This window comes from Myxine glutinosa, chromosome 1, assembly GCF_964187855.1.
Source record: "Myxine glutinosa chromosome 1, kmMyxGlut1.1, whole genome shotgun sequence".
In the NCBI taxonomy this organism is placed as follows: Eukaryota; Metazoa; Chordata; class Myxini; order Myxiniformes; family Myxinidae; genus Myxine; species Myxine glutinosa.
This window is the reverse complement of record NC_136261.1, coordinates 11533591-11549102: the sequence shown is the minus strand read 5'-3', so window position 1 is coordinate 11549102 and position 15512 is coordinate 11533591. Positions and strand designations below refer to the sequence as shown.

General features: G+C 44.1%; 1 protein-coding gene across 2 annotated transcripts in view; it reads left to right on the top strand.

Moving 5' to 3' along the window:
* The window catches only part of LOC137421293 (transcription factor Sox-6), a 474574-nt gene that overhangs the window by 353158 nt on the left and 105904 nt on the right, over window positions 1-15512 (top strand). For both annotated transcript variants that reach the window (XM_078781950.1, XM_078781989.1), the window contains exons 9-10: window positions 12134-12280; window positions 12447-12612. In XM_078781950.1, coding sequence (XP_078638076.1) covers window positions 12134-12280; window positions 12447-12612 — 313 coding nt within the window. The remainder of the gene's footprint in view (window positions 1-12133; window positions 12281-12446; window positions 12613-15512) is intronic.

Below are 15512 nucleotides of genomic sequence, written 5' to 3'. Positions count from 1 at the left end.
AAGGCCACGCAATGCTCAACTTAAAAAGTTAGTAAATTCATTCCCGTTTCTTGCTCCTTCAGGAAAGCGCGGTTGGATTCGTAGTTGCATTCCCCGTTCCGAACAGCGTTGTCCCAGCAATTCATATCGTCATTGTCCCAACCGACTGGAGAAGCATTTTCAATGCAACCCAGCGGCAATCGGCACTATTTTCATCGCTCTGTCATTTTGGTCCAAATGATGGTCTGTTGTGTACTTATTCCACCACCTCTCAGCCAGTGTCTCACCCACTCATTCCACCACCTCCCAGCCAGTGTCTCACCCACTCATTCCACCACCTCTCAGCCAGTGTCTCACCCACTCATTCCACCACCTTCCAGCCAGTGTCTCACCCACTCATTCCACCACCTCTCAGCCGGTGTCTCACCCACTCATTCCACCACCTCTCAGCCAGTGTCTCACCCACTCATTCCACCACCTCCCAGCCAGTGTCTCACCCACTCATTCCACCACCTCTCAGCCAGTGTCTCACCCACTCATTCCACCACCTCCCAGCCAGTGTCTCACCCACTCATTCCACCACCTCTCAGCCGGTGTCTCACCACTCATTCCACCACCTCCCAGCCAGTGTCTCACCCACTCATTCCACCACCTCCCAGCCAGTGTCTCACCCACTCATTCCACCACCTCTCAGCCGGTGTCTCACCCACTTATTCCACCACCTCCCAGCCAGTGTCTCACCCACTCATTCCACCACCTCCCAGCCAGTCTCATCCACTAGTTCTGCCGCTTCTCGGCCGGTGCCTTACTCACTCGTTCAACCCCCTCTCAGCCAGTGTCTCACCCACTCATTCTACCACCTCCCAGCCAGTGTCTCACCCACTCTTTCTACCACCTCCCAGCCAGTGTCTCACCCACTCATTCTACCACCTCCCAGCCAGTGTCTCACCCACTCATTCTACCACCTCCCAGCCAGTGTCTCACCCACTCATTCTACCACCTCCCAGCCAGTGTCTCACCCACTCATTCTATCACCTCTCAGCCATTGTCTCATCAACTAGTTCCACTGCCTCCCAGCCAGTGTCTTACCTACTCATTCCACCATCCCCCAGCCAGTGTCTCACCCACTCATTCCATCACCTCTCAGCCATTGTCTCATCAACTAGTTCCACCGCCTCTCAGCCATTGTCTCACCCACTCATTCCATCGCCTCTCAGCCATTGTCTCACCCAATAGTTCCACCGCCTCTCAGCCGGTGTCTCACCCACTCATTCCACCGCCTCTCAGCCTATGTCTCACCCACTCATTCCATCGCCTCTCAGCCGGAGTTTCACCCACTAGTTCTACCGCCTCTCAGCCAGTGTCTCACCCACTCATTCCATCGCCTCTCAGCTATTGTCTCACCCACTCATTCCATCGCCTCTCAGCCATTGTCTCACCCACTCATTCCACCGCCTCTCAGCCATTGTCTCACCCACTCATTCCTCCGCCTCTCAGCTATTGTCTCACCCACTCATTCCACCGCCTCTCAGCTATTGTCTCACCCACTCATTCCATTGCCACTCAGTCAGTGTTTCACCCACTAGTTCCACCAACTCCCAGCCGGTGTCTCACCCTCCTGGTTCCATTGCCTCTCAGCCAGTCTCATCCACTAGTTCTGCCGCTTCTCGGCCGGTGACTTACTCACTCGTTCAACCCCCTCTCAGCCAGTGTCTCACCCACTCATTCCACCCCCTCTCAGCCAGTGTCTCACCCACTCAGTTCACCACCTCTCAGCCGGTGTCACACTTACTCATTCAACTCCCTTTTGGCTGGTGTCTCACCCACTTGTTCTACCACCCTTTGGCCGGTGTCTCACAAACTCATTCCACCCCTCTCGACCGGTGTCTCACCCACTTGTTCTACCACCCTTTGGCCGGTGTCTCACAAACTCATTCCACCCCTCTCGACCGGTGTCTCACCCACTCGTTTTTATGTTGTTCTTTTTTCACTCCATCGCTTTCACTAATGTGAACGTTTCCACGCAAGCTCTTAAAAACGCACATAATAACAGAGCATTTATTATTGTTATTATTATACAGCTCTGTCGCGTGTCAAAGCTGGGATTGTGGAGATTTCGATGGAATCGTGCCATGAGGCAATTTAACTCCATCTGTCATGGCAAAGAGTAATCTTACGAGGCCGCGTGTTTTGTTATTATGGCTGCGTGTGGACGAGAGAGCTTTGATGTGTCTGCAATGGCCTCCATGGCTCTTTCGTGCCCTCACTCGATCTGCTCCCAGGAACTGGATTTCATCAGCCAAGGCAAATGATTTTTTACTTTTTTTATTTGTCTAACTTAGTTGCCCACTTTATGGGTAAATTTAGATTGTGCATATTTCTGCAAATCAGAATTCTTTGCGTGTTTGTTTGTCTCGCCAAGCGGTGAGAAGTCGGCCCAAAAAGGCGCAGGAGACCCATGGCCCGGCGTGGGAACCTGGCATGCCGGGATCCCCCAACCCCGGTACCCTTCCAGCCCCTTCTCCAACGTTCTCGTCCTCCCCTCCCAGCACGTCGGATCTCCTGCGCTCGGCCACACCGGCCCAAAAGAGCAGACGAGCCACGGCTTAAAGCCAAAATAATTTAATTTTTTATTTTTATATAAAGGATTAAACAATATCTCAAAATGTCCCCTGTCAACAGTGGTTAGTGGCAGAGGCTGAGGACAGACAGATGTTTGGAGAGAAAACAGAGTGAGACTTTGCCTGCCTGTGGGAAAGTTACCTTACAAGGTTGCTCGCGATGTCTCCACTCCGCTAATAAATTGCACCATCTGTGTGGCGCACATTTTGGGTTGGACTTTTGGAACGTTCTGATAGACGGTGTGTGTATTTATATTCTTCACGCAAGACAAATGTGTGATGTCGTAAGGGTACTGAGAGATTAACCCACTGGGCTTCCTGTACTCATGGAGGAAAGGCCTTGTTTATCATTGATGTCGACTTGTCTTCCCACGTCTGGCTCCGTGACTCCAATTCACAATGCCCCCTGCGAAGTTCATTCACAACAATAAATCTGCACTTTTATTCTCAATTAATTCTCGATTATTCACAATATCTTTGTGTAATATCATTCACTAGCTCTGTACATTTGCTTTTGAAATTACTGAGTGTTTTTACAATGCGAAAGCAATTCACCACATTTTTGAAGCAGCCGCAACCACTTTTCTGTGGTTGAAAGCTCTGAATACCAGACAATTTGAGTTGACGAATCAATGACTGTGCTCGCACACACACACATATACATACATATATACATAGACACATACATACATACACACACAGACACATACATGCACAGACACACATATACATACATACATACATACATACATACAAACACACATACAAACACATACATACGCACATGCACATATAGATATATGCAGACATACAAACACACATATACATACATACATACAAACATACATACATCCATACATACATACACACACAGACACACAGACACACATACATACATACATACATAATACATACATACATATATACAATATACATACATACACACATACACATACACAAATACATACATACACATATACAAATACATACATACACATACACATACACAAATACATACATACATACATACATACACACAGACACATACATGCACAGACACACATATACATACATACATACATACATACAAACACACATACAAACACATACATACGCACATGCACATATAGATATATGCAGACATACAAACACACATATACATACATACAAACATACATACATCCATACATACATACACACACAGACACACATACATACATACATACATACACACATATACAAGCATACATACACATATGCATACATAAACACATATACAAATATACATACATACATACGGTGTCTCATACGGTGTCCGGTGACACAATCACAATACACATATCCATACATACATTCATATACATATATACAGTATACGCTAGTACTCTCTATGTAGGGATGGCGCGGAAAGAATGTCGCTCCCATCTGCTACATGCAAAACTAAAGTTGAAGTGTCTTCTTTAAAAACTCGCTGAGGCTGCACATGAGAGCCTACCTGGTCTGTTCAGCTGATTGTCGAGGTCGGGATCACTTTACAGTTCTCCAGACCATGGAAAAAGCAAAATAAGGCAAAAAAACGGGATCGGTCAAACCCGGGATTTGATCTTCTTGTTCATAATAATAAGAATCTTCTTCAGACGGAATATTTCCGAGCTGCCTCTATCAATGGCAATGATTCTGCTACCATTCAATAGAGTTTTACTTCCTGCAACATCCTTTGGTATTATAATTCTTGTAGCTTTAAAGGATTCCATGAAAAGTACGGAAAACGACATTCTTATGTAAAATAATAGGACTGGGGTAGGCGTGGCTATGACTGTCAATCAGCTTGATGGGGGCGGAGCCGCTAGACACATTTGCCTCAGTGTCGGCGTTATGGGTGATAATGTTATGTGGGATAAAATAATATCAGCAGAAATATCATGTCTCAGGAAATGCCTTGTTTTTCATTGTTACATTTATGAAAATAAAATAATAGCCAGCGAAGCCGGTGTTGTCAATAAACGCGTACGTATTTATATGTCGAAAACCAGATTATGCCTTGGCTTGAGAATTCCGAAGCGCAATGGAGGCCGCCATCTTGCGGATGCGGAAGTATGCATAACAAATTGAAAAACGTTCAATAGGAGTTTCTTTCACCCGTCGTTGTTTGATTCACAATCTTATGCACCTCTAATTTATTATTAAAATACTTCAAGACCAACCTCGGCCCGCACGGGCCTGGTTATCTTCAACGAAAAGCGTCACCAAACACCGGAACCAATGAGATTCGAGCATTTGAAAAAATATTTCTAAAACCAAATCACACAATGGAGGCCGCCATCGACCGGATGCGGAAGTTTGCATAAAACAATGGCGAAAAAGTTCAATAGGAGTTTGTTTCACCCGTCTTTCTTTGATTCACAATCGAATGCACCTCTAATTTGTAATTAAAATACGTTAAAACCAACCTCGTTATCTTCAATGAAAATCGTCACCAAACACCGGAACCAATGAGATTCGAGCATTTGAAAAAATATTTTTTAAAAGCTTATTACGCGTTTCGGACGCTGAAAACGGCGTCAAATATTCTAAAATTGACGAAGAATTATTTTTTAGAAATCTCGTGGCCGTCGGGGATAGTTTTCCACGGCCAGAAATACGGTATAAGCGGTTTACATAAAGAAAGAAAGCTCGGTTTGATTAACGACAGTCACACATTGCCGTTGCAACGGCCCTATCGTCTGATCTGTCGGCACTGATCTTACTGCAAGCTAACTTCTTCTGGTGGAGGAAGCTGCCGTGCCCGGAGAGAACCAGCCCTGACAGCGACTGAATTTAGAAGACGACACACATACTGTGAAAACGTATATTAAGCCCAGTTAAAATTTCTTAAAATAGGCCCTGAGCTAGCACATCGTATAGTTACTTCCTTAAGCTTCTTGTGACATTTATTGTATGTAGGTATTGGGGAGGACTGTCTGCTATTCTCTTTTACCAAGTCTTACCAGGTACGGTCCCTACACCGACCTACTATCAACTACCTAACCTACTGATGCCATCGTGATGGGTAAAATAGTGGCAAGAGGCTTTGGCTTCGCCGGCTCATTGCGGCTTTGCAGTCGGTACGAGTAGTGAGGTACCAGTGCCATACACCGCACACGGACACGTGATCACCATCCCTCCAGTCACGGGTCAAGGAAAAACCAAACCACGTGATCAATAACCATCTCAAGTCACGGTTTCTCGGCGCCAGATTCGTTACATCGGCGCATCACTGATGGCGTCGTATAAACAGCCTGAACAAGGAGTCCACGGGAATTCAATCTACTATAAATGGAGGTGTGTGTGTGTGTGTGTGTGTGTGTGTGTGTGTGTGTGTGTGTGTGTGTGTGTGTGTGTGTGTGTGTGTGTGAGATACTTTTTGACGTCAATTAATTAAGTACTATTCAAATGTACCTTTTAACCCCTTAGACCTTAAAAGACCCTTTAACACAGATGACCCAGATTACCTTTAAGACCCAGATGACAAAAAGTCCCCAAGGACCCAAATCACCCAAAAGTCCTTGATGACCCAAAAGTCCTTGATGACCCAAAAGACCCAGATGCCCCAAAAGTCCCAGGGGACCCAAAAGACCCTCGAGGACCCAAAACACCCAGATGATCCAAAAGTCCTTGATGACCCAAAAGACCCAGATCATCCAAAATATAATGAGGACCAAAAAGTTCCCATGGAACCCAAAAGTCCCCAAGGACCCAAATCACCCAAAAGTCCCCGAGGACCCAAAAGTTATTGATGACCCAAAAGTCCCCGAGGACCCAAAATACTTGACCCAAAACACCCAGATGACTCAAAAGTCTTTGATGACCCAAAATATCCAGATCACCCAAAAGTCCACGAGGACCCAAAAGTCTCCAAGGACCCAAAAGTCTCCAATGACCCAAAAGTCCCCGTAGAGCCAAAAGTTTCCGAAGATCCAAAAGCCCCCCAAAAATCCAGATAACCAGAAAGTCCCGATGAACCAAAAGTACACCAAAAAACCAGGATGATCCAAATGTCCCCGAGGACCAAAAATACCCTGATGACCCTGTTGACTCAAAAGTCCCCGAAAACCCAAAAGTCACCAAAGATTTTGTCCTTGTCATATATCCAACCTCTCCACAAAATTCTGTCTGAATCTGCCCACAAATGTTTGAGATATCCTGTTCCCAACCAAACAGACAAACAGACAGACAGACAGACAAACAAGAAGGTCCCAGGCCGTAGCCTGACAGGGATGACAAAAATCGAGATAATCAATAATTGATTAAATAATTGATTAATTGTGTAATTAAAATAAATAAATAATAACAGTAAAGTAATTCATTTCTTAATCAATTGGTGAATTGCATACCTTAACCACCACTGTTTCTTCCAAATCTGTAACTTTTTGAAAATCAATGAATTCAGTAATTAATCGAATAATTAAATAATTAACCGATTAATCAATAAATCAAAAATACCCTTTATAGCCAAATTACCTGGACACTGTCGTGTCCAAATATCAGCTTCCTAACTCAAAAGGTGCCTGAGATATTGGCCAGACAAGAAAGAAAATATATAAGTACTTAATAAATAGATAATAATTAAGTAATTAATCAATTAATTAATTTACATAACATTAACAGCTTCACTTTTGTCCTTCGGAACACACTCCTGCCCCCCCCCCCTCCCCCTACCTCAAAAAAAGGTGCCATGGATACTTGAACTTGTCTATTCCATTAAGATTTAAATTTATGACCTTAATTAATTCTCAGGGAAATCAGATGAAAATTGATGATTTTTGGCATTTGACCTTTGACCGTTTGACCTCAAATAGTTGGTTTCCGAATTCAGTGATTCACTTCGCCATGGCTGTTTAATTTCCAAGTTAATCGGTTGAAAATTGTTGATTTTTAAAAAAATGATAATTGATCATTTTAGAAATTCGACCTTGAGTTGACCTACATGGTCTCATCATTTCCAATGTATCTCATGACCTTAAAATAGTTTTCCAATCCAGTGAGGCTCTATGCAATTGTTTAACTTACAAGTCAATCGGATGAAAATTGATGATTTTTCAGATGAAAATTGATGATTTTAGAAGTTTAACCTTCGGTTGACCTTTGAACTTTGACTTAAAAAATAGTTTTTTTTACCCAATTCAGGGACTCAATATGCAAATGCTGTTCAACTTTTAAGTCAATTAGATTTCAAAAATGACGATTTTAGAAATTTGAGCTGAAGATGACCTTTGACCTCAAAATCAATAGGCTTCTCAGTTGAAACTTCCTCTTCAACTTGGTAAAGTTTCATGATGATCGGTTTAGAATTGTGACCTGCAGGTGAGTGACAAACAAGTAAACAGACAGACAGAATGGCGATGTAATCAAGTTGGAGGGTCAAATTAAAATTTAAAACCACAAACGCCTGAGGCTTTAACTCACTCAAAGCATTGCTAGTACACAAGTGCAAGGCCAAGGCTCTATAAAAGAATGTAAAATTGCATTAATCACACTGGCATAAACACTTATTATTTATTTATTTTACTTACAAGTAAAATCCAGTCTAAGGAGTAACATTAGGATCAATATGCTAGACATATAAGGGAATGGAGACTCCACTAGCAGACAATGTGGAGTGGTATCAGCACCTACGGATTCCGATCCAATGAACGAGACGCGCTCAGTTCAGAGTGAAAATGTGGTGAGGCAAAGGTAGGTTTCGAATGTGTCAGAGTTTCGATTCAAATCCCTTCCACGTCTCTCACTCGTGGTCAACATGTACCTCAAATGAGTCGCCATTTCTGGCCTTCCTGTCCCAATCCAAGAACTTCGCTCATCCATGACGCTTGATCTAAACCCAGGTTCAAAATTACACGGTCTCTGTTGGTCTTGTCCATCGTCCACTACCGTCCTCTCAAGTCTCGTGAAATTCCACCCATGTCTCTCACTGTCTTTGCTGCAACTATCTGTGATGCCTCTTCATGGTGGTTGTATCCCCCCGCCCCCCAGCCCCCCCCCCGCCGATGCAAGTTCCCCATTCTTCCCTGCTACCTGGATTTGTCAGGGATGCGCGGTCACGGTAGGAGTGCTGATCGGTCCCCATGGACCGGCCCTTTCCCTCTTTTTTTCTCTCTCTCTCTCTCTCTCTCTCTCTCTCTCCCTCTCTCTCTCTCTCTCTCTCTCCCTCTCTGTCCCTCTCTCTTCCTCTCTGTCCCTCTCTCTTTGTTCCTCTCTGTCCCTCTCTCTCTCTCTCTTTGTTCCTCTCTGTCCCTCTCTCTTTGTTCCTCTCTCTCTCTCTCTCTCTCTTTGTTCCTCTCTGTCCCTCTCTCTTTGTTCCTCTCTCTCTCTCTCTCTCTCTCTCTCTCTCTCTCTCTCTCTCTTTGTTCCTCTCTGTCCCTCTTTCCAACTCAGTAGTGGCCCTGATTTTGTGAAGACGCGGTACACCATTCTGGATGTGAGGGATCTCTCGGTCGCTTCTGGGAGATCAATTGACTGTCTCCGTGCCACTCGCTTCTTCAACATAACTGTCCGGAACTACACAACAACAACATCAACAACAACAACAACTGTCCTTGCTCTGCACATATGTGCACAACCTTCACCCAGAGCTTCAGATAATTATTTTAACGAAACACCTGCTCTCATCAATCAATGGCTCTTCTTGTAACCTGATAAACGATCCCCTTTAATTCTGGTCAACCTTTTATTAACCTGACTATTGATTTCCTGGTGTAGAGCGCATCATGGAAGTGGTTTCCTGTTTTATTTTGAGCACCGCCATTCTTTTGCTAAATTCCCTTTCATTGATGTACCTTGTTCTGTTGTTATCACAAGCGTCATGGCAGAGGCCTGGGGTCCGATCTCTGTTGAATTGTCCAATTTGTGTAGATCGTGTTGGTCGGGGATTGCGGACGGGGAGGTATGTTTATTACCCTGCGCACACGGAGCAAAAAGTGCGGGTTAAGCAATTGGTTCACTTCTGTCTGTCTGTCTGTCTACAAACGTCGGTTTATGATCGAGGAACAAGTTGATTTAAATTGGATGTTATTTTGAACACGGATCAGAAAACAAACCTGTAGTTAGTTTAGCAGTACTTTGGCTCTGAATTTGTCCCGATCATGCACGCGCACAGAGGAGTGAGCTAATACTTTCCTCCATCTGTCTGCTGGCAGTCAAATAAATTTGAAAATCATTCCAAATAGGAAACTTACTGTTTTTAAAGACGTCATAAAGGACACAAACAACAGGCACAAATAACTACCGTAACGTGCTAAATAAGATGGTGTAATAGACGCTGCATAAGCGGCGGAGAATTTCCAGAATTTTTTTCTTCTCGATGAACTTTAAAATCTTTGTTTTATTTCAATTTAATTATATATTTTATCCGTGCAGAGCACAAATCACCTTCTTCTTAGCACTTTCAAAAACCCTTCCAGTTAGCAATACTTAGACAAAATATTACGGCATTTTACTTTATCACGACCAATCGGGGGCCGAAAAACAACATATGGGGTCGGTGGATTTGCATCACAGTATGTTGAACTATTTTGGAGGCTTACCTTTTGGGTCAAATCAAAATCAACTTTGACACACACACACATAGATGATGAGGGATGAGGCCTAGCCTTAAATCTTTGTGGGACTTGTGGGCCCCGTGCTGCCGAATGGGAGGGCTTGAGGTTTAGTGGACCTGAGTGGAAGAGAGGCCTGCAATTTGGCGGATCCAAGTGGGATGGAGGGCCTGAGATTTGGCAGACCCGAGTGGGAGGGGAACCTGCAATTTGACAGACTCGAGTGGAAGAGGTGCCTGAAATTTGCCGGACCCAAGTGGGAGGGGGGCCTGAGATATGGCGGACCCAAGTGGGATGGGGGCTAGAGATTTGGCAGACCCGAGTGGGAGGTGGTCGGAGATTGATTGAGGAATGCTCTGTTTGATGAGGCAGCTCATAAGAGTACAGCAGCTTTGGGAACCAAGCTTCATGAGTTCCAGTACAGTGCAGAATATATCAGCTTCGAAGGAAGAGACTGAGGTGGAAAGGATCGGGATGGATGAGATTGAGAGGGAACAGATGTACCCAGGCGTACCCCGGAGGCCACTTTATGGATAGTGGAGAGGGGAATGGAGCACGGATGAGGAGACATGAGTGGAGGTTCCTCGCTGGGGTGGAGATGGATCCTTCGGGACGGTGGAGGGCTCTGTTTGGTCTTGGGGACATGCAGGTGGAATTGGAGTTGAGGACTAGTGGCGGTGACACACACACACACACACACACACACACACACACACACACACACACACACACACACACACACACACACACACACACGTCATGACTTGCATGTACACGTGCACGATTATGGTTTCTACAAATGTTTTGCATGATATCATGAGCTGTGTATTATACACACACATATTGTGCATGACATATTACACATAATTTATACACACATACACACACAGTCACAGTCACAGTCAAGTGCTTTGGGAATCAAAATGGATTGGGAAACCGCACACCATATAACATCGCCCGATGAGTGTTGCGGAAGAAGTCTTTGGCAAATACAAGATGTCTATATTACTTAACGCCCTTTAAAATCCTCTAACATTGTCTTGAACGCTTCTTTACTTCGTATATCATGTTTGTAACTGACTGAAGGATGCATTTATGATTCTTTCATTTCACACGTTAGGCCTAAAATGAAAATACCAACACAGCACAGGCTCTGCTCTCAAGACTTGCACGCACACCATCTGGTGGTTATTGTGCCAAGTGGTGTGTTCAGGTTCTTATCTCCTAGACATTTTCAATTGGCTCTTCATATAATACAGTGTATGTACAAACTCGGTCATGAGCATCGGTCCTGTGAAAATAAACAAGCCACAATGAGGATTTCGACCATGTCGGGAAAACAAAATGGCTGCCCTGGAAATTGGGCCGGTGCCTGTGGGGTTATTGAAGATGTTTCCATCAGCGTGATCAAATTGATCCGCAATTTAGGACATGCTCCTCAGTTTGTGTAACGGCGTACCCGCACGGCGTATCGGAGGACTACCGTCGGTGTGGTTTAGAATCATTTTTGGGAATTGTGTACATTTTTAACTGAAATCTACGCCTCGTTCATTTGGCTGCTTCACATTTCCACTCAAGGGCCATCAATTTAGGCAGGATCCCCCCCCCCCCTCACCTTACCGCCATCCTACCCTCACTATATATATGATCCTTACATGCCTTTCCCTTCCAGATCCTTCTAGATCCTTCTAGATCTTTCCTCACATATCTTCCAAACGTATTTTCCCACTCCTCCCACACTCCCTGCTCCTAATTTCATCCTCCCTTCTGTACTTTTTTTCTCAATTTTACTTTTCCAATTTTTTGCCCCTTTCCCTCCCTCTTCTCTTCTCCCCCTACCTTTGTCAAGGCATATAATACTGAATTGGTGGCTCATTACTTGTGCATACATATAGTTTAGTTTCTTCATCCCAGAGTGCACCATTTTGTTTCAGACTGTCCACTTGTGTGTTCTCGCAGCAAATATATGCTGCACAGCTGGCTGGCCTACAGCTCTCACCCGGTGGAAAAATGCCAAGCAGTAGCACCACCCCCAGTGGGCCCAGCTCTCCACCTGTGAGCCATTCGACTGACAGGTCTCGGGACAGTCCCAGCGTAAAGACAAAGGTAATGTACATTTCGCAAAAGACAAAGGGAAACCTATCTTGTCCTGGTTGACCGTCGCAAAACACAGTCGGACGACAAGTTAAGTGCTAGGCCTTTGTTTGCGTAACCGTTTTTTGCAATGCTTCACATTCTAAATGTTCTGACTTCACGTGATTTTACCTGACAGGAAGAAGGAAGTCAACCGCTCAACCTATCGGCTAAGGTCAAGCCCACTGAAGGCCCCAAGTCTCTTTCACCACCTTCACCATTGCTTGCATGCTTCAAGGCGTCTTCAGGAAGTCTGCTTCGGAAGTCCGGTCTGGGTAGTCCCACTGGACCCACATTTCCCTTAGGTAACGTGTACATGTACCTGTTGATTTTAAGTAAGGTGTTGCCATCAGTTTCCATCAGATTAACAGGTTATTTCTTTGTTTTTTGGGTTATTTTCCTCATGCAAGTATGATGTAGTTTAGTATAACGTATCAGTAATTCATAATGCTGACAAATACAATTATGATTATAATAATAACTTCATCACATTTCTCAACAATGTGTCTGGGTGTATGTGTGTATGTCCGTGTCCGTGTGTGTTTCTGTGTGTCCGTGTGTGTTTCTGTGTGTCCATGTGTGTTTCTGTGTGTCCGTGTCTGTTTCTGTGTGTCCGTGTGTGTTTCTGTGTGTCCGTGTGTGTTTCTGTGTGTCCGTGTGTGTTTCTGTGTGTTTCTGTGTGTGTATGTGTGTGTGTGTTTGTCCCTGTGTCTGTGTCTGTGGCTGTGTTTTTCTTTGTTTCTGGGTCTTGTGTGTGTGTGTGTGTGTGTGTGTGTGTGTGTGTGTGTGTGTGTGTGTGTGTGTCTGTGAGTCTGTGTGTGCGTCTGTCTCTGTGTGTGTCTCTCTCCACTCACAAGTGAAAATAAACCAAATAATTTATTACTATATGTGTAAAATATTGAACATCGTTTATTTATTGACGTGTAGCAAATGTGTGACGCAATATGTTGTTGAAACAATACAGAGATGTCTTGTGAGAATGAATGCACACTGAAAAACGATATATGGCACGATATCTCAAAAAGGTGGGATGGATTCGGACGAAATTTGATGGACAGGTTGGGTGTGTGACAAGGAGGAATTGATTTAATTTTGGTGAAGATCTGAACCCAGATCCGAGAATTTAATTTATTTTTGAATTGATTTATTTACCATTGAGAGATAGAGCCAAAAACGATTTAGACAGTTCTCGGTTTAAGAATGTTCGGTTTGAGAATGTCCGGTACAAAGAACTTCATTTTTGTCCACATGACTGGCTGATTGATTTATTTTCATGCTTTTATTCTGTTTTATGTCCATATGCAAGTATTATTGTGCTGTACTTACTTTATATTTACTTTAATAATAATTTACTCCACTCTTTATGGTTTTTAATTCTCCTTAATGACTATTTAGATTTTTTATCCATTTATTTGGGGTTATATATGTTGTTTTCAATTAAATTCTAGTGTGTTCCGGTTTGAGAACAATTTTCGCTTTGAGTGTTGTCAAAGGAACGTAACTCGTTCTCAAACCGAGAGTTGTCTGTATAGCATGATATTTCAAACAATTGTGGACAGATTCGGATGAAACCTGCTGGACAGGTTGATTGTGTGATGAATTCATTCGATTTTGGTGAAGATCTGGATCCAAATGCAATAATTTTTTTTTTCACCATTGATAGGACCAAAAACTATATATTGTGTACCTGTTAATTCCATCCACTGTTCTACCTGTCCGCCGATGCAGATGGACACTTTCCTTCACCAAGAAAACGAGTCTCTCATTCTACAATAAATCAAATGTCATTGCCACTTCATACCTTTAACAGTCACACTGTATCCCTCACAGTCACATGATCAACCTCACAATCACACCGTGACCCCCCTCTGCCCCCCAAAATCAAACTGTGACCCCCAAAATTGCACTGCGACCCTCACAATCACACTGTGACCCCCCCCCCCCAATCACACTGTGACCCCCCCAAATTGCAATGTGACCCTCACAATTGCACCGTGACCCCCAACATCTCACTGTGACCCCCAAAATCCCGCTGTGACCCCCCAAAATCGCACTGCGCCCCCCCCCCCAAATCGTGCTGTGGCACTCATCATCACACTGCGACCCTCACAATTGCACTGTGACCCTCACAATTGCACTGTGACCCTCACAATTGCACTGTGACCCTCACAATTGCACTGTGACCCTCACAAATGCACTGTGACCCTCGCAATTGCACCGTGACCCCCAAAATCTCGCTGTGGCCCAAAATCTCACTGTGCCCCCCCAAAATCTCACTGTGCCCCCACAAAATCGCGCTGTGGCACTCATCATCACACTGCGACCCTCACAATTGCACTGTGACCCTCACAATTGCACTGTGACCCTCACAATTGCACTGTGACCCTCACAATTGCACTGTGACCCTCGCAATTGCACTGTGACCCTCGCAATTGCACTGTGACCCTCACAATTGCACTGTGACCCTCACAATTGCACTGTGACCCTCACAATTGCACTGTGACCCTCACAATTGCACTGTGACCCTCACAATTGCACTGTGACTCCAAAAATCACACTGTAACCCCCAAAATTGCACTGTGACCACCAAAATCGCACTGTGACCCTCACAATCGTACTGTGAATCTGGTCCACCATTGTCATTGATGGTCAGAATCTTTTGTACCTCTTGTTAAGGCTCAAATAAGAGGTTTAAGTGTCACAGTGTCAAAAAAAACAATAACAACAATCAACCGGACTCGAAGCAACAGAAACACTAATGAGGTACAAACGGAGACAAGATGCAGCAACAAGTACTGATGAATACCACCTTTACATCCCTCTTTTAAAATCCTGGAAGTCCCGTAAGAGCACAGGGAGTCAACATGGACTTGGTCAAACTCTTGGAATACGTCTTTCAATCCTGACAAAACTCACCCTGTGGCAAACCCTCCCATTTACTCTTTTCCCTTGTTCGATAATATTCCGCCAGTACAGATAGTGGACAAAAAAAAAAGAATATTCTAGATGGAATTCATCCTGATCCAAGACATCAAAGGCTTTATGACCAACTTTATGGGAGTGAATCCTTCAGCTGGTGACCTGGGGTCTTGGGAACACATTACTTTAAATTCAAAATGTGTCCACATTACCTTTACATTACCTGTACATTACCTTTCGAATGTTGTTATCTGTCCAAAAGGACATGTCCAAAAAGGACAAAAAA